The 20121-nt window shown below is 53.4% G+C and overlaps 1 protein-coding gene across 1 annotated transcript; it reads right to left on the bottom strand.

Annotated features, from left to right (window-relative positions):
- CBARP (CACN subunit beta associated regulatory protein) lies at positions 1–18308 on the bottom strand. The gene is made up of 9 exons (XM_056844548.1): positions 18250–18308; positions 13555–13700; positions 11963–12024; positions 10939–11104; positions 10162–10339; positions 8050–8187; positions 6392–6599; positions 5056–5239; positions 1–1108 (listed from the first exon to the last, which is right to left on the bottom strand). The coding sequence occupies exons 1-9, from the start codon at positions 18295–18297 to the stop codon at positions 1–3; spliced, it is 2238 nt and encodes a 745-aa protein (XP_056700526.1). The 5' UTR covers positions 18298–18308.
- Positions 18309–20121: the final 1813 nt, after the last annotated feature.

Raw genomic sequence — 20121 nt, 5'->3', positions numbered from 1 at the left:
CTACTCGGGGCTGTGGTCAGGGGAGGCGCCCACCACGACTGCCACACACTCTGGACTCTCTCTCTGTTTTTTCAAGTGCCTGTAAAGCCGGTCCTCCAGCCCCCCGGCAATCTTGTCCACCAGTTCTGTGCCCAGGTCGCAAAATCCGGGGCATTCGCCTTCTCCGAGGCAGTCGCCGCCATAAGGGTCAGGCGCTGCTTTGGTCTCCTCCGGAGGCTCTTCCTCGATGACCTGGATTTTGTCACTGGCTTCTGGGACCGGCGATGGGACCTCCTCGTCGCCAGCGCTGATAATGCGGGGCAGGGTGCTGTGGTATCGTCCGTCCAGGGGGTAGTTGACGCTGTCGCCGCGGCGTAGCGGGGTACGGTGCCTCTCCAGGGCTGGAGGGTAACGGACCCCCGGGTCGCTATACTGCTTGGTTCGCTGCCACTGCTTGCGCAGGTGGGTGCGGGAACGGTGCTTCGCCCGCAGGGGTGACTCGTCGAACTGAGGGTCGTGACGGACAAACGCATTGAAGAGCGCGTCGGTCTTTTCGTCTATGCTGTAATCTCGGCGGGGCAAAGACTCCCTTGTGGGGAACATCTGCCCATAGGGGGCCCATACCAGAGGGCTGTGGGGGGGCAACCCTCCCGCCGCCCCCCTCTCCTCCTCTTCCACCTCCTGTCCTTCAAAGCTCTCAAAGATGGTGGCCTTGCGGCCTGAGCTGGTGAAGCAGTGACGTTTCTCCGAGGCGGTCTGATCCTCACCCACGCGACCGCTGTTGGGGGCTTCAATCGAGGCGTAGCCACTGTCCATCTGCAACAACTTGCGGGTCCCGGCCTCCGACTCCACGCTGTCCTGCTTGGGTTTCCCCCACGGTTTGTCGTCTGGCCCTTCGGCCTCGTCCGCCAGGGAGGAAGGGAAGCTGGGCAGGCCGCCCCCCAAGGAGGAGGAGACACTGTCCCCTCCATCGCTGCGCACGGAGTCCCGGTCGTTCCCCTGCTCAGACGAAGCGTACATCTCTAGCGATGCCCGGAGGCTCCAAATATCATGATAAAGCGGGGTGGGTGGCTGATCCAATGTTGGGGGGTCAGGAGAGGGGGGGGCAATTGATTCTGATGGTTCTAACCTATAGCCAGAAAATATAGATACAGTTTGCCTTAAACACACCGGCTCGGAGCCTCAGGTTCCATGCAGAATACAAAACAAATTGCGAGAGTTAAGAACATAAGAAAGGCCCTGCTGGATCAGACCCAGGCCCATCAAGTCCAGCAGTCTGGTCACACAGTGGCCAACCGGGTGCCTCTAAGGAAGCCCACAAACAAGACGACTGCAGCAGCGTTATCCTGCCTGCGTTCCACAGCACCACATATAATAGGCCTGCTCCTCTGATACTGGAGAGAATAGGTATGCATCGTGACCAGTAGCCATTTTGGCTGGTAGCCATGAATACCCCTCGTCTCCATAAACATGTCCACTCCCCTCTTAAAGCCTTCCAAGTTGGCAGCCCCATCCTGGGGCAGGGAGTTCCACAAATTATGTGTTGTGTGAAGAGCAGAAGAAGGCATGACGGGTTCAGCCCTACATTGCCAGCCTCCAGTTTGGACTTATTTGCAAATGAGCTCTCAACAATCAAATGCCACAGGGAGAATTTGTCGCATCGCTACCGCACAACTAAAGGTCTGCGCCTTTGTGTGAACCTGGACCCTTGTTTTTAAGTTTAAGGGAAGAGGCCATGGATCAGTGGTGAAGCATCTGCTTGGCAGACAGAAGGTTCCAGGTTTGATCCCCAACCCCTGGCATCTCCCACTGAAATGATCAGGTAGATAAGGGTGTTAAAGCCCTCTACCTGAGACCTTGGAGAGCCGCCACAAGTCTTAGACAATACTGACCTTGATGGACCAAGGGTCTGATTCAGTATAAGGCATCTTCGTGTCTGTCCAAATGTCTATAAAACTCAAGAAGATGATGGCAGTAAACTACCCACCTCCAAACAACCCATTCCTGCCCCCCAATTCCCTCTCATTTTTGATGATTGCAGAGTCCACACCAAACAAAATTCGTCATTACATTCATTTCCTCGGAATTTCTGCTGATAAACCATTGCTCCTGATATGTAGTGCTGAACACACACACACCCACACACCGTTATTGTTTTTTGGAAGCCCTTGAAGACTGTTTGCCGGGTTCAGGACCTAACAGGCTTAACAGCCTCTCCTTGTCCCAGAGGAGAAGATTCATGCTTTGAACATCCTCTTCCCTTAAAAACCTTGCACAATTAAATCTCCTATTCAGGATGGGATTCCCACCCCCCACCCCCAAGAGCCTTTCCCCGCCACACCAGCAAACTCTTGATTGGATTCTCCGATCCAAGGACTCTAATGGGAAATGCAGGTTACATGTGGAAGGCTATAGTTTGTAAGGATACCTTTGTACCCCTCCAGTTTCCAGGGCAGGGTTACCTACCCTGTTATGGGGAGGTTCCCCCCCCCATCCTTTATTCACCCCCTTTGCGTCATCATTTAGACCCCACAGCAAATGCAGATGCTAAGCAAGGAAGCAAAATCCTGCCGTTTGCAAGCAGCTTTCCATGCTTCCTTCTCCCTGCAGAGGGACCATACCAGCGGTTCCACACCCTGGAAAGGAGATTCTTGGGTAGTGAGTGCCGGCTATTCCACCCTGATCAGTGTGCATTTGCGGGAGGCGAGAGAAGATGCACTCGCTTCCCCATATTGCAAAGGTTCAAGTCCCAGAAGGTGGCCCTTATTGGCTTGGGTGGCACGGGGAAACGTCAAGCCACGAGAATGTATTTTGTCACCACATGCCGGTATGTCCCCTCACCTCTTCCCTCCATGGGGGCAAGCCGACCCCTCAGAGGCATGAGTGAGGACCCAGGATGGGCATAAGCGACGCCTGGCATCCTCGTCTGGGCCCATGCCCGGTTGGCACCCTTCTTATGCGGCCCCAACCTGGGCAGAGAACTGACCCGGAACAAAAAGTACTCTGCACATGCTGCCGAGTGCTAAAAGCAGGGCTCTTCCTTTCATCCTCCTCCCTCCCTGCCTCCAATCAGGGCCAGGAACAATCCCAGGATTAGCGATGTCCGGGGGTTGCAGCGTTGGTCTGCAGTACAATTGCTAGTCGAATCTAGTAGCACCTTAGAGACCGACGGGTTTTTCAGGGTACGCGCTTTTGCCCGTCAAAGTTGGAGCTTTAACTCTCAAATGCTCATACCCTGGAAATCGTCTCTCTCTCTCTCTCTCTTTTTTTGCTGTATGTCAATTAAATTTACTTTTTCACAGTTGGCAAATTCCACAGAGTTTTGATCCCGCCTGGGTTCTTTTTGCCCCATGGACAATGCTGCATCTTTTCACAGAACTTGAAAACACCAGAGGTTTTTTACCTGTGTGGCAAAAACTGAGAAGATTTCCATCATATGAAGCTTTTCGCTTGCTTAAAGACGTGTTCTTTGAAGCACAGCCAAGGGATTGTATAAACACCACATAATTATTTTATGTACAACACTGAACTCTTCCGTAGAGTCCTTGAATCACCAAAACGGTGTGACATAACTTATAACCAAAGCTTCAACAGATCAATCCTAAGCAGAGTTACACCCCTCTAAACCCACTGCATTCAATGGATTTCGCAAGGGTGTATCCCTGCTAAAGATTGCATGTTTAATTTCCCTTACAAGAATATAATGAAGGGATAGCTTATCAGGCCAAAATTTTATACCTGCTCTAAATACTAACTACCAAATGAACAATAAAGACTAGTAAAGACTAAATTGGTGTGTGCATTATATAACGGTGTCAAGACTCAAAAAAGTACTACCAAACAGGAAGAAATTTTAAATCCTATAGGAAGACCTTTCCTTTATCCTTTAGAAGCTCCTTGATCTTGAGCAGCGTAAATCTAATGTTTGAGGGATATAAGGACTGAGATAAATCTTGCCACTGACAATGTAGCCTTGGGATCCCTGTCACTTAATAAAAAAGGCATTGTGTCAGACACAGAGGCATTAGATTGATATGTTAAAAGGGGAGAGATACAACGCGATCGATGGTACTACAACTGTAAATGTATTACAACATCGTAGCTACTCTTTGGTACTATGTTTTTGAGTCTTGCCAGTTGTATAATGTACACACCAATTTAGTCTTTACTGGTCTTTATCATTCATTTATCGCTGGGTATGTTTAGCCTGAAGAAGAGAAGACTGAGTTGGGATACAATAATCATGTTCAAGTATTTGAGGGGCTGTCATATGGAGGATGGTGCTGAGTTGTCTTCTGTTGCTCCAGAAGGTCGGACCAGAACCAACGGGTTGAAATAAAATCAAAAGAGTTTCCGTCTAGACATTAGGAAGAATTTTCTAACAGTCAGAGCGGTTCCTCAGTGGAACAGGCTTCCTCGGGAGGTGGCGGGCTCTCCTTCCCTGGAGGTTTTTAAGGAGAGGCTAGACGGCCATCTGTCAGCAATGCTGATTCTGTGACCTTAGGCAGATGATGAGAGGGAGGGCATCTTGGCCATCTTCTGGTCACTGGGGGTGTGTGGGGGGGGAGGTAGTTGTGAATTTCCTGCATTGGGCAGGGGGTTGGACTTGATGACCCTGGTGGTCCCTTCCAACTCTATGATTAGGTAATAGAAATCAACAGCACCGATGACCAAAGTTGACTTGCAGTATGAGAATTTTTGCTTGTTTGTTCACCTAAATACTAAATACCCAGGAAATCTTGTTGGGGCTACAGGACTCGAATCCAGGACAGAGTGGGTGCTCCCCGCAAAATAGTTCTCGTTACAAGTATTTCACTCCGCCCGCCCCCCACACACCCACTAAAGCAGGGCTTAAATTTTTTATTAACCTCCATTCTGCAAAATAGAGGTTTAATTCTTGCTTCGGCACCCACCCCTTCCTCCCTCCCAGCAAATCTCCTTGGTATCTGCCCTGGCCAGAAAGTTCACCCACCACTTGCACGCAACAACAGATGCATCGATGCACCCCCTCGGTCTCCGTTCCCTGCCCCTCCCAAACCCGGCCGGCCCCATTCCCCCTTATCTACAGAAAAATACCTGCCGAGAGAGAGGGTGGGGCTGTCCGGGGCAGGCAAGAACGGCCCGGCTACGGGTCGGAACGCCACGTCATCGGTCCGGGCAATGTACTGGATGATGTCCGTTTGGTGGGGGTCCCGGTCGACCTGATCCATGCTTTCGCTCGCTGCCCTCTGCCGCTGGAACTGGTGGCGTTTGGGGGACCCTATGCCAGAGGCAGCAAAGGAGATCTTTCAAGGCGGCTGTTCCCAAACCCCTTTGACAAGGGGAGGGGTTTACAAAGTTACTCGGACCGCTCTCCCACCCCCTAAACCCACAAATTGCCTTCCCTACTCAGCCAACCCATTCCCATAAAGCCCTAAGAGGCAAACTTATCAATAATAATGAGCATTTAAAATAGCGTTTCTATCCATCTCTGTCGGGCATTTCATCTCTCCCAAGGAGCTTAAGGCAACCTATATGGTTCTGAGATTCCTCCTAAGAGCCAGAAAAACCTGGCAGGGCAACAACATCGTAGCTCTAGGAAGGGGGTGGTGGAGAACCCACTTTGCAGGGTTGTTGTGAGGGTAAAATGGAGGGACATAAGAACGTAAGAAAAGCCCTGCTGGATCAGACCAAGGCCCATCGAGTCCAGCAGTCTGTCCACACAGCGGCCAACCAGGTGCCTCCAGGAAGCCCACAAACAAGACCACTGCAGCAGCATTGTCCTACCTGCGTTCCACGGCACCTAATAAGCATGCTCTTCTGATCATGACAAGTATCCATTTGTACTAGTAGCCATGAATACCCCCTCTCCTCCATGGACATGTCCACTCCCCTCTTAAAGCCTTCCAAGTTGGCAGCCATTAGCACATCCTGGAGCAGGGAGTTCCACAGTTTAACTATGTGTTGTGTGAAGAAATATTTCCGTTTATCTGTTTTGAATCTCTCACCCTCCAGCTTCAGCAGATGACCCTGCATTTAGTATTATGAGTGTGGGAGAAAAGCTTCTCCCTGCCCCCTCTCTCCATACCATGCACAATTTTATAGACCTCTATCTTGTCTCCCCTTAACCGCCTTCTTTCCAAGCTAAGCAGCCCTGAGCGTTTTAACCACTCCTCATAGGGCCGTTGCTCTGGCCCCCTGATCATTTTGGTTGCTCTTTTCTGCACCTTCTCAAGCTCTGCAATATCCTTTTTTTAGGTGTGGTGACCAGAACTGTACACAGTATCCCAAGTGCAGTCTCACAAAAATCAAGACCGCGGAAGCCACCAGGTACGGACAGAACACAGGGGAAGGGGAGTCCAGGGCAAACCGGCAGGCAGTTTCTCCGGGGCACATTCATTCGCCGCCACCCCCCTTCCCCCAAGGTCACCACCTCGCATATCCAGACTCGAAGCCCTCTGGCTGGTTTCCAGCTTCCACTTCTTGATTCTGAAGTAAGGGCTTGCTCCCTCCAGGCTGGCATGACGGCGTAAGCGGGTGAAGAAGTGCAGGACGGTGCCCTGGGCGGGGGCAGGGGCAGGCTCCCCTGGTGCCGTGGCGCCTGCCCCGGTTCCCTTCGGACTCCTGGCCGCGCTGTCAGACTGAGAGCAAAGGAGATGGAGGGAAGAAGAAGAAGAAGAAGAGTTGGTTTTTATATGCCGACTTTCTCTACCACTTAAGGGAGAATCAAACCGGCTTGCAATCACCTTCCCTTCCCCTCCCCACAACAGACACCCTGTGAGGTAGGTGGGGCTGAGAGAGCTGTGACTAGCCCAAGGTCACCCAACTGGCTTCATGTGTAGGAGTGGGGAAACAAATCCAGTTCACCAGATTAGCCTCCGCTGCTCATGTGGAGGAGTGGGGAATCAGACTCCACCGCTCCAAACCACCGCTCTTAACCATTACACCAGGAGTGGGGAACCTTTTTTCCGCCAAGGGCCATTTGGATATTTATAACATCGTTCGCGGGCCATACAAAATTATCAACTTAAAGATTAGCCTGCTATATTTGGTCAAACATTTAGCCAAGAGGCACGACCGGAGATGGCTCCGAGGGTCTGCCATGCAGAGCGACTCGCTTTTGAGCGGATCGCCAGTCTTAGATCCTTCTGAGCTAGAGATCTGCCAGGACCCACGAAGGGCCAGACAAAATGATTTCGCGGGGATTATACGGCCCCCGGGCCTGACGTTCCCCACCCCTGCACTACACCAAAGAGACTGACGCTCAGAGAGACGCTCAGTGCCGGCGCAAGAGTGCAAACGACGCGCTCCTCCACCCCCATGCATACTTCTCATCCCCTGGGGGCAAAAAGAGAGAGATCTTTGCGGTGATGTAGAAGGACTCCCAGACCCTGCTCTAACTTGCAGAGTAAAGCGTGCGCGAGGCAACAGGTTTCAGCTGGCAACTTGGGGGACGCTTTGAAGGCCCCTTGGCCGGCCCGCAGACCGCACACGACCAGCGTACCCCACACTTGGGGGGGGGGCGGTAAGTGCTGTTAAGTCGCAGCCTACCTATGTTGACCCCCGAGGGTTTTCAAGGCAAGGGACGTTCAGAGGCGGTTATGCCATTGCCCGCCTCTGCGTAGCGACCCCGGGATTCCTTGGTGGTCTCCCATCCAAGTACCAACCAGGGCCTACCAGAGATTAGGCTAGCAAGAGACTAACAGAGGTGGCTTGCCATTGCCTGCCTCTGCATAGTGACCCTGGACTTCCCTGGTGGTCTCCCATCCAAATACTAACCAGGGTTGACCCTGCTTAGCCTCTGAGATCTGATGAGATCAGGCTAGCCTGGGCCACCCAGGTCAGGGCAAAAGACATACAGAGGTGGTTTTGCCATTGCCTGCCTCTGCGTAGAAATCCTTGGTGGTCTCCCATCCAAATACTAACCAGGGCCGACCCTGCTTCGCTTCCGAGATCTGACAAGGCCAGGCTAGCCTGGGTTATCCAAGTCAGGGCACTGCATGCCGGAGGGACTAGGAATGGAGCCCCCCGCACAGCCCTTCTTGGTGGGGAAGACACTGGCGTCAGGGTCCCTGCCCTGGAGTCACTTACCGAAGCCCCCTCCCCGGAATCCGAGGAAAGAGTCGGGCTGGCCTCCACGGTGGAGTTGTAGGTGTCCCCCGGCAACGCGGAGCTGGGGCACATGGCGTGGCTGGTTAGAGCTGTCTGGGGCAGGGGGCTCCCCCTTGGCTGCGGAAGGAGAGAGAGGAAGGGGGTCAGTTCAGACCTTCGTTCCGGCTTCAGGCGAACCTGAGATGGAATGCGGAAGGAGGCCAAATGTGATCTTTGGCTGGGCCGGTCTGGGTATGAGGCAAGCCTCAGAATATCACAGAAGTCTTTTAGCGATACGAAACTTCTGTGACATCTGTACGCTGGTGTACTTGGACTGCAACCTGTTGCTCCAAGAGCAGGACATCAGATAAATAATCTTCTGCCCTTCACGTAGGGCTAGTACCTCCAGGTACTAGCTGGAGATCCCCTGCTATTACAACTGATCTCCAGCCGATAGAGATCAGTTTGCCTGGAGAAAATGGCCGCTTTGGCAATTGGACTCTATGGCATTGAAGCCCCTCCCCTCCCCAAACCCCGCCCTCCTAAGGCTCCACCCCAAAAACCTCCCGCTGGTGGCAAAGAGGGACCTGGCAACCCTAGCTTCACATAAGGGCAAAGCTTCATTAATTCTGACACAAGCAGGACGATTTTGCAGAGCTCTTCACTCCAATTAAGACTGCTGTGAAGCACAAAAGCTTGCACAGTTTATTATAAACATGCTTTGTACTGTCATTGTTATTAGTCATTACTGATGCATAAAATACTTTGTTGTGGTTTTTTTTTTTTGCAAAGTTTGAAAGCATTAGTGTTTCACAGAGCTCTTTATGGTGTCTTTGTGAACAGATTCTGCAACCCTGGGGCAAGATTAAGTGGTTGAAAGATAACAATGAGGAGGAGGAGGTTTAATCTGCATAGTGACACACAGCATGTTATTTAGCACATTTTTTAAAAATCGGGTATACTCCAGGAAGCCCACATGATTCTCCCCTCCTTCATGTTATTCATACAACTACCTTGCAAGGTAGGCTAGTCAGAGAGAGTCGCTGAGTGAGCTTCATGGCCGTGTGGGATTTCAAACCAGGTCTCCCGGGTACTAGCCTATTAGGATTGCCAACTCCAGGTTGGGAAATTCCTGGAGATTTGGGGGTGAAGCCTGAGGAGGGTGGAATTTGGATAGGGGAGGGTCTTGAATGGGGTATAATGCCATCGAGTCCACCTTCCGAAGCTGCCATTTTCTCCAGGGGAACAGATCTCAGCCGTCTGGAGATCAGTTGTAATTCCGGAAGACCTCCAGCCCCTACCTGGAGGCCGACCACCCTCTCTGACATGCTAACCCCCCAGGGTGCGTCTTAGTGGTGGTGGGTCCCCAGGCAAAACTCAAGAACAGGGCCCCAGAATCACTCAGGCAGCATGGAGCAGGGGATCAGCTGTAAGGCAATCGGTGCCCCTCCGACCGCCCCACAGATGATCTCCTGTGCTGATACTCAAGCAGCACAGGGTAGGGGGTTAGGGCCAACAGGGTTGCTATGAGGATAAAATGGAGGCCAGGAGAAGGATGTAAGGAGAGTTGGTTTTTATATGCCAACTTTCTCCACCACTTAAGGAAGAATCAAACTGGCTTACAATCAAATTCCCTTCCCCTTCCCACAACAGACACCCTGTGAGGTAGGTGGGGCTGAGAGAGCTCTAAGAGAGCTGTGACTAGCCCAAGGTCACCCAGCAGACTTTGTGTGGAGGAGAGGGAAACCAACCCGGTTCCCCAGATTAGCCTCCGCCGCTCATGTGGAGGAGTGGGGGAGTCCAACCCGGATCTCCAGATCTGGGTCCACGGCTCCAAACCACCACTCTTAACCACTACACCACTTACAGAGTAACCCCCAGCAAAACTAAAAGAGGCTCCCCTCTCCCAGGACCGCACAGTCTTGATGGAGACGGGGGGGGGGGGGGAAGGCAGCTAAAGAGAAGCGACGTCTTTGGGCCATAAAGGGCCCCTGCTGCAGTGCCGTCGCTGCCCCCACCTGTCGAAGCCCTTCCGGAGGCTGACCCCGCCCCGACTCTTAGCCCAAGGACCCCCCCTTGGTTCCGGGACCCCCAACGGGGACGCAGGCTCACCTGGAAGATGGCGAGGCTGGGCTTGGCGGGGGGGCGGCGAGGCGTCATGGCGATGCTGTTCTCGTTGGATTCGCACTCGTGGATGGTGACGATCCTGAGGGCTGCCGAAGGGGGCAGGGGGAGGTGGCTGAGGCGGGCGTTCTTGAGGTGGTGGAAATCCCCCTCAGTCAGCGTGTACCTGCCCGGGAAGACAGGCGTGAGGCACGGGAGGAATCTGCTTCCGCGTCTGTTCCTGCCCGTTCATTCGCCGCACACTGAGGACTCGAATTCAGGACTCTCCCACCGAAAGGGATGTCCCGGCCCAAAAGGCCGTTTCTTGCACCCACATGTTTGCTTTTTGCGTTATTAGGCACTGTCTCGACCCCCAATTTCAAACTGAGATGGTTGCGGCTGGCTACTCAGGGCTAAGAGAAGGGCGCTCTGCACATGCTCAGGAGGTCTCGCTACGACTTTACGCGGCCCAAAGCAGGCCAAACTCAGGCAAGCTCTACAACCGAGCCGTTTGGGACTGACACGCAGCTTGGTGCTTTCTCCTCAGCCAACACCCCGTTCCCAAGGAAGGCCCCCATAACGCAACCCTCCACTCGCAGGAGGTCCCAGGTTCAAATCCTGCCATTTCCTCTTAAAGGGTCTCAGGCAGCAGGTGGTAGGGAAGGCCTTTCCCCGCCCTGGAAAGCTGCCACTTGGCCTACGCCCAGTCACCCGTCCCCATTTCGCCACCCTCGCCAGCCAGTGGACCCCATTTCTCTTCTTCCGCCACCACTCCCGTAAGCCTACCTCCTCCCCTTCTCCTGGGTCTTCTTGCTCTGCTCGAAAAGGGCGGCTTCGTTGAAGGAGACCCGCCTCGCGGTGGCGCTTCCGGAGGAGAGAAAGCGCTCGCTCTCCGCATCCCGGTAGCTGGAGCTCGACATACAATCGGGGTCCTCGACCTTAATGGTGATGTCTAGAAAGGAAGAAGAAGAAGAGTTGGTTTTTATATTCTGATTTTTCTCTACCTTTAAGGAGTCTCAAACCAGCTTACAATCGACTTCCCTTCCTCTCCCCAGACACCCCTGTGAGGTAGGTGGGGCGGAGAGAGCTCTAAGAGAGCTGTGACTAGCCCAGGGTCACCCAGCTGGCTTCCTGTGGAGGAGTGGGGAAACCAACCCGGCTCTCCAACCCGAGTCCCCTGCCACATGGTATAATGGCATACAGCCCACTCTCCAAAGTAGCCACTTTCTCCAGGGGAAGTGATCTCCGTAGGCTGGAGATCGGTTGTAATTCCAGATTTCCTGGCTGCACCTGGAGGCTGGCAGCCCTATTGGAGACACCCGCCCTGCCTCAGTTTCCCAACTGCGCCTCAAGGCTTTCTCTCATTTATCTATGGGGAATATTCCTATGCCACGTCTTCAGAGGCCTGCTCAAGGCGGCTGGCAATTAAAAACCACAGTTATGTAATACAGCAAGACATTAAAAGACACAGAAGAGCGAAATTCGAATCCAGATGCACCTTTGAGACCAACAGGATTTTAGGGGTATATGTTTTCGAGAGCCGATGCTTGGTATCTGACGAAGCGAGCTTTGCCTCCTGAAATTTCATACCCCCAAAATCCTGCCGGTCTCTGAGGTCCGACCGGGCTCGAACCTAGCCTTAACTGTGCCTCCAAATTCTTCTGGAGGAGACACTAGCGAAGCATCTCCTTGGGAAGGCAAGCAGGCAGGAGGAGAGGCAGGGAAGAGAGCTGTTTCCATGGCGCCGCATCCTGGCAACCGAGTCCCCAGCGCCAAGCCTTCCGCCGCAAGGATGGAGCGCACCTCTTACCTTGGGCTGGCTGCGAGTCGTCCAGGTAGGTCGTGTTTGTTTTCTCTGGATCATCGTTGGCTCTGAAGACGGGAAAGTGCAAAACAGGTTGAAAAGGTGCTGTGCGCGGGGGTAGGGGGGGGAGTAAAGTGAGTCTGGAGGCGGTGCGGGGGTGAGGTGCAGAGGAGCCCCCCCCCTCGAAATATCGCTGGACAACCTGACGCCCGCGGCCCTGCCGAACGGAGATCCCAGGCGCCGTGGCTCCCCTGATAGGTGTTTGATCACGCCCCACAGCTGCTTTGCGGCCCCAGAGAAACAACAAAAATTGGGGGGGTGGGGGTTAAAACAAAAACAGCTAATAAGCTTAGGTGGCTTTAAGGGGGTGAGACACATTAAAAAAGGTTAATGCTAACAAGAACTATGAACTACAGTGGCATAGTTATATTGTGGAACTCCCTGCCCCAGGATGGGGTGATGGCTGCCAAGTTGGAAGGCTTAAAGAGGGGAGTGGACACGTTCATGGAGGAGAGGGGCTATCCATGGCTACCTGCCAAAATGGATACTAGTCATGATGCATCCCTGTTCTCTCCAGGATCAGAGGAGCAGGCCTATTATATTAAGTGCTTTGAAACACGGATAGGATGCTGCTGCTGCAGCCGTCTTGCTTCTGGGCTTCCTGGAGGCACCTGGTGGCCACTGTGTGAACAGACTGCTGGACTTGATGGGCCTGGTCCAGCATGGCCTTTCTGATGTTCTTAAGCAGAACCTCCATGTCCAGACACAGTCTATCTCTGAACATCAGTAGAAATAACCAGGGGGAGAGTTTGGTTTCTGTGTGCCGCTCGCAGGCCGTGTACAGAATAGCATGCCGGACTAGACGGACACCCACCGCCCCCCCGATCTGATCCTGCAGGGCTCTTGTGAGATCGGAGCTGGCAGCCATACATGGCGGGGGGCCAAATTCAGCAGGTGTGCTAAGGAGATGCCACGCCCGGCAGACGTTCCTCCCGTACCGCAACAAGAATCTCGCCACCCACCCAAGCCCAGCCAGCAGAGAGATGGAGTGTGGCAAAGTTCTCCTCGGGGCAGCTGCTGCTGGGCAGCTGACGTCCCCCGTCAACACCGCGGCCTCGCCGTCTGGGCCACGGTCGGATCCAGCAGGGACTCATCCACCTTGGGAGGGGCTGTGGCTCAGTGGCAGAGCATCTGTTGGCATGCAGAAGGTCCCAGGTTCAATCCCCGGCATCTCCAGTTAAAGGGACCAGGCAAGTAGGTGATGTGAAAGACCTCAACCTGAGGCCCCGGAGAGCCATGGAGAGGGGCTGCAGCTCAGTGGCAGAGCATCTGTTGGCATGCAGAAGGTCCCAGGTTCAATCCCCGGCATCTCCAGTTAAAGGGACCAGGCAAGTAGGTGAGGTGAAAGGCCTCTGCCCATACCCTGGAGAGCCGCTGCCGGTCTGAGTAGACAATACTGACTTGGATGGACCAAGGGTCTGATTCAGTAGAAGGCAGCTTCATGTGTTCCTGTGCCTTCCTCACAACCCATCCCGTCTCACCTTCCCAAAGTCCCTCTACCTGCAAGGAGGGGCACGGGACGGCCGACCCTCCGTTACCTGGAGCGCCGGCGATCCGTCTCGCAGCAGCGCCGGCAGATGATCAGGACGCCGAAGAGAAGCACCAGGGTGCCTCCGATAAAGATGGAGAGCAAGACCAGAAGAAGCACATACCCATCCTGGGACGTCACCTCGCCGGGCACCGTCTGTAGAGGGCGAAAAAAGGCACAGAACCAGGGCCGTTTACCTCCCGTCATGGAAACGGAGAGTGTGTCACCTTGGGGACAGTTTATTCTCCCCACCTCAAGCCTTTAGAATATTTTGCAAATGATTCTGTGACATCACAGAAGCCCAACCAATGGCAGTGGAGAACCTTCGCTTGTTTTTAGCCGGTGTTTTTTACGAGTAGGCTGGGAAGAAAATTGTACTGGCCCATCTTTTGTACCCGTGTGGCAAAAACCGTGGGTCAGGCCCACCTTGTTTCTGGCTTAACTAGAATTAACCCCAAACGGGCCTTTATTCTACATGGTTTGGAAAAGACAGTCGATATCAGCACGGATGCCTACCAGCATCTATGTCAAGCGGAAGTCTGAAACTATCAGGAAAGAGATCTTAATAGAGTTGGAAGGTACCATCAGGGTCATCTAGTCCAACCCCCTCTCCATGCAGGAAATTCACAACTACCTCTCCCCCCCCACGCCCCAGTGACCCCTACTCTATGCCAGAAGATGGCCAAGATGCCCTCCCTCTCATGATCTGCACAAGGTCATACAATCAGCATTGCTGACAGATGGCCATCTAGCCTCTTTTTAAAAACCTCCAGGGAAGGAGAACCCACCACCTCCAGAGGAAGCCTGTTCCCCTGAGGAACCGCTCTGACTGTTAGAAAATTCTTCCTAATGTCTAGATGGAAACTCTTTTGATTTAATTTCAACCCGTTGGTTCTGGTCCGACCTTCTGGGGCAACAGAAAACAACTCGGCCCCCTCCTCTCTATGACAGCCCTTCAAGTACTTGAAGATGGTTCTCATCTCCCCTCTCAGCCTTCTCCTCTCCAGGCTAAATCTTGGGGTTGTAGAGGACAGCACAAAATGTCGACTCAGTGTGGGGCGGCAGTAGGGGGAAAAAAAGGCAAACTCCTTGCTAGAGAAAGGGACTGAAAGTCAAATGGGCCGACCCTCTCCAGCGTGGCCACGTTAGGAACGACTCGCACCCTTCCGATCGTCCCATTTCCAAAACGTGATCGAGCTCAGAAAGATGAAGGAAAGGGTGACCAAAATGTTTAATGGAAGACTCATGTGGAAGAGTGGGAACACAAACCCAGTTCACCAGATTAGAGTCCCCCGCTCATGTGACGGAGTGGGGAATCAAACCCGGTTCTCCAGATTAGCCTCTGCCGCTCATGTGGAGGAGTGGGGAATCAAACCTGGTTCTCCAGATTAGAGTCTGCCTCTCCTAACCACCACACCATGCTGGCTCTTTTTAAATGGGGACTATAGCAACGATTATTACCCATGGTTAGATGACCCTCCATGTTCAGAGACAGTCTACCTCTGAGCCCTAGATGGCTGAATTTCAAACAGCACAAGAAAGCCGTTTCCTTCATTTCTGGCTTGTAGGCTTCCGGGAAGCATCCAGGAGGCTGGACTGGGAACCAAGGTATTGGATCAGCTCGGGCTGAGCCAGTATTGTCAGAAGCTAAAGCCACAACTCAGTAATAATAACAAACACGCCACCCAGAAAGGCATACGTCTGTGATCCAGAGAAATTATTCCAGAGTCTGGTGGCTAAGGAACAGAGCATCCGTGTTCAGAATTAAAATCTTTTAAAGACCCTGTACACACCAACAAGGTTTTTTATTTTTAAGATTATCCTAGGCTCAAAATTAAGGAGCCCCGTGGCGCAGAGTGGTAAACTGCAGGACTGCAGTCCAAGCTCTGCTCACGACCTGAGTTCGATCCCGACAGAAGTCGGTTTCGGGTAGCCGGCTCGAGGTCGACTCCGCCTTCCATCCTTCCGAGGTCGGTCAAATGAGTACCCAGCTTGCTGGGGGTAAAGGGAAGATGACTGGGGAAGGCACTGGCAAACCACCCCATAAACAAAGTCTGCCCAGTAAACGTCGGGATGTGACGTCACCCCATGGGCCAGGAATGACCCGGTGCTTGCACAGGGGACCTTTACCTTTAGGCTCAAAATTACCATCCTTCTGAGGAGTGCCTCCCCCCCTTTGCATGCCTGCAAAAAGCCTCTGATCTGATTGGATGTGGGTCAGTACAGACCAGGGGCTCATGCAGAGACACAACAGGCATTCTCCTCTGAGGGCAGGGACTCCTGCCGCCTCTCTGTGTGACCAAGAATGGCTGAGCGAACCAACGAGAAGGGCATGGCCTAATTCCCCGGGCCAGCCAAAGAGGCAAAAGCCGCGGCAGAGAATCCAAGAGATGCCAGAGGCATACCAGAGATACCATGAATTCTCTGGGCCCCCAGCAGCTGTTCCATTCTTGAGAAGGAAGGAAGGAAATGATTATTAGGATCAGTGCAAGAATCCACATGGCCAGATCTGAAAGGGGATCCCCAGGTCCATCTTAACTGCCCGCTTCAGGAGCGTGGCATCTCTATGCCGAACGCTGGCGCCAATGCAGCCGATGGGCAGATCAGGATAGCCGACTGCTTCTCCAGACAGAGAATCTCTATCTCTTCCAAGCAGCCCGACTGTCCGGAATTCAACCGAAGAGGTGATGTGGGGAAACACCGCCTGTTGGACATCTCGCTGACGTTACGTAGGCTGCAGGGGAGGGTTTCGGGAGCTAGGGGAGGGGGGAGAACGAGGAGCTCCCTGTCTCTGAGAGATGCCGCTTCGGTGACCTACATCTGTGGCCGCCCCGCCCGGAGAGTACCAGCACAACCCCCCCCCCAAAATAATAGTTGGGCATTGCATAATTTAGGATTTCACCTTTCCAAGGCACAGATCTGGGTTTTTCATTCATAAAACTGAGCACCTTGGGTTCAGAGAGGGAGAAAGGTGGGATGGAGCTGACCACATGGCCTCCATCCAATCCCAGTCGACCAGGAGACAGTTACTAGGCGATGATTCTGCCTTTAGCAGGAGGGGTGGGTGTGAATTAATGAGGATTATCAGCTATATCTAGCCAGGTTGAACCCCGACACCGGAGAGACCCCCCCTTCAAATTATGCTCCAAATCTTGTATTTCGTGCATCCCATGCTCTCCCCAACCCCCTCCAAAAAATTTAAGATGCCATAAGGACAAGAATTTGCAAAATCCAAAACATTTTCTTGCAAGGTTCACAGATTCATAGAGCTGGAAGGGACCACCAGGGTCATCTAGTCCAACCCCCTTGCACAATGCAGGAAATTCACAACTACATCCCCCACACCCCCAGTGACCACCCCCCACTCCATGCCCAGAAGATGGGGGGTGGGAAACCCTCCAGGATCCCTGGCCAATCTGGCCTGGAGGGAAATTGCTTCCTGGCCCCAAAGTGGTGATCAGCATGACCGAGGAAGAATGAAAACATCTTTTAGAGTTTGAAATCGAAATCCTGATGGGGAGGGAATTAAAAAAAACTGCTTCTCGGAGAAGTGGTCCGGATGATCCGAGACCCAGTTAAATACATCAGGTCCATTTAAACTTCTTATCCAGGTGGCAAAAACCAAAAATCTCAGCTTCTCTTCGCTTGGGACGGTTGTCCCCATTTCTCCCACCATGCCGCGCCCCCCCCTCCCGATCATCGGATCAAAAATGCTGAGGAGCAGAAGGAATATGGTCCCAGCGATTGTAATAAAGCGTGTTCACTTCCTTAGAAGACTGGCTTTTAAAAAGAAAGATTCCTTTGGAAAGGTGTGATGAGCCCAGAAAGGTATATATAACACATAAATGCTGCCTTCCCCCCCAAGGAGGACGCATGGTTCTCCTCCTCTCTATTTCATTGTCACTACAACCCTGCAAGGTAGGCTGGGGGGGGGGGCAAAGACCACAACAGAGTCCAAGGTTGCTTCGTGATCTTCGGGACCGACCAGGGATTTGAACCCCAGCCTCCCCGGTCCGACTTCAAACCCCCTCCCATGCCCACGGAGCACAAGATAACACCGCTGGCTACCAGCTTGCCCAGGGGCCGCTGGGCTGCTCTGTGGCAATTTACCCTTTTGCCAAATGGTTGCATGCAGAAATTAAAAAGAGAATGCCTGGAGACACTCTGTGTATGCTCAGAATCATCACCTGCCATTTATTTATTTTTTTAAAAATATTCCCCACCATCACCACAATAACCCTGGCGATGGGAAGACAACCTCAGGGACCATTTCCCTCCCAGGACAGATCCCTGAACCAGGGGAGGGGGGATTTGGCCCTAGCATTAATGTGCATCGGGAGGAGGGAAATCTCTTCTAGTTCCTAACACATCCTTCATCTAGGGGGGAAGGATTTATCCCTTCTGAGACACTAAAAGGGGTCCCGGAAACAACAGCCATCGCCCCTGCAATGGGGAGTAGACCCAAAAAGCTCAGGATCAGCCTCCCCCACCCCGAGCCAAGAGGTCAGGCTTCTGTGTCTGGCAAATCCCGGGGATTGGCTAGCCCTGGCCGGCTCGGCCACCCGCCCCACGGGTCCTCCCCATTCCTCCCCCTTCTCCTGACAACTGGGAAAGAGGGATGGGAATGCAGTCAGGAGCAGGGAAGGCCGGGCGGGAGGCAGACCCCCACGGCACCCTCCCTCCCCCCCCCACGCCCCTCACTCACCGTCACCCCTTCAGTCGTGTTCTCCCATGGACTCAAATCATTGCTCATTGTCCGCAGCCGACCGGGTCACCCTCCTCCTGACGGCCAAGCGCAAATGGGGGGGGGGAAAGAAGGAGAAATCAGAGCTCAGAAAGGGGGAGGCGAAGAAATGGCCGGAGACGCCTCTGCCCGGCTCTCCATCCTGCCTTCCGCGAGCCGGGGAGCCATCATGGCTTCGAGAGCATCCTCAGCACCACGACTGCATCCTCTCCCCGGCGTGCGGAAGGATGGAGAGGGCTGGAGGGAGAGGAAAAGGGGGTCGGGGCGGCCAGAAGAGGGTCCAGCGTCCTCCTCCTCGGCCTCCGGCAGGCTTGCCTTATGTCAGGCGGCTGGGCTCATCCTGCCAGGCCCCGCAGCAGCCTCGTCTCCGGCCCCAGAGAAGGTGCCTCGCCTTCCCCATTGGCCCGCCCGCTGCCGCCCACCCACCCAGCCAGCCACCCACCCCACATGTTCAAGGGGAGGGGGGGAAGAGAGAGAGAGAGATGGAAGTGTGAAATAAATAAATAAAAAGCCGCCGAAGCCTCCTGGAAACCTACACGGCAGGGGTGACTCACAACCCTCCTAGAGAGAGGGGGGGATCAGGCAGGAGCCGCCAACTACAGAGAGGCCTGGCCTGGACCGAGAAGGCTGGGGTGGATTCTGCCCCACATGCACATGCATGCAAGGGCTGGCCTGGCAAGGCTTGGGGGATGCCTGAGGGGGGATCCCGTCCCCCCCCAGGGCCACCCCGTACGGGTACAGGCTCCAGAAGGTGTCATGCTCCCCCTTGCCAACACCACAGAGGACTGGGAAGACGCACCACTCTGTTCACATGTGAGAATCCAGCCTGGCTGGGAATGTCAAGTCGCTAAATCAATTTTAAGAACGCCGAGCCGGTAGATGGTGTGCCGGAGTTGAGTTCGGTAACCACCAAGGAAAGCAAAGTGCCTCTGAGCAGGTGCAAAGTGCAATACCCTCATCACCAAGTAATGCAAAAGGGTGGGGATTTGGGGTAGCAGCGTAAGACTCCAGACCGGGGACTACTGTTGATGGATTCTTTAAATCCAAGGAAGGAAGGAGAAAAGAAGAAGAGTTGGGTTTTTATATGTCGACTTTCTCTGCCACTTAAGGAACAGTCAAACCAGATTACAGTCACCTTCTCTTCCCCATAACAGACACCTTGTGATGTAGGTGGGGCGGAGAGAGTTCGGAGAGAACTGTGACTAGCCCAAGGTCACCCAGCTGGCTTCATGTGTAGGAGTGAGGAAACCAACCCAGTTCACCAGATTAGAGTCCACCACTCTTAACCACTACACCAAGCCAATAGATGATGTGCCAGAGCTGAGCTCGGAAACCAGCGAGAAAATCAAAGAGCCTCTGAACAGGTGCAAAATGCAGTACCTTCCTTACCACCAAGTAATGCAGAAGGGGGGGATAAAGGGAATTTGAGGTAGCAGCGTAAGACTCCGGGCCTAGGACTACTGTTGATTGATTTCTTAAAAATAAATCCAAGGAAGGAAGGAGAAAATGAGTCTGGAGAAAGAAGGAAAGGAATGGAGGATTGAGCCACTGCTTGCAGATGCTCAAGAGGTATGAAATTGGCACCCCAGAGTGTGAGTGAAGCCGCCACGTTCTTAAAAGTTGCAGCTTGGTCAACCCTTTGATGGGAGACCAGGGCAGGATTTGCACATGCAGCAAGATGAGGGCAGACTGCAGAGAAGGGCGCATGACATCATTTTTCGCAAGACTCCCCGCAAGCAGAAATCTAGTGCTGCAGGGCAAATTCTTAACCCTCTGCCATGGCCCTGACATTTTCTGTTTGCAGGGAGTTTTTAACATTTAACGCCCGTCCCC

Source organism: Euleptes europaea, chromosome 2 (genome assembly GCF_029931775.1).
Source record: "Euleptes europaea isolate rEulEur1 chromosome 2, rEulEur1.hap1, whole genome shotgun sequence".
NCBI classification, from domain to species: domain Eukaryota; kingdom Metazoa; phylum Chordata; class Lepidosauria; order Squamata; family Sphaerodactylidae; genus Euleptes; species Euleptes europaea.
Note: the sequence above shows the minus strand (reverse complement) of the source record. Positions and strands in the feature narration are given on the sequence as shown.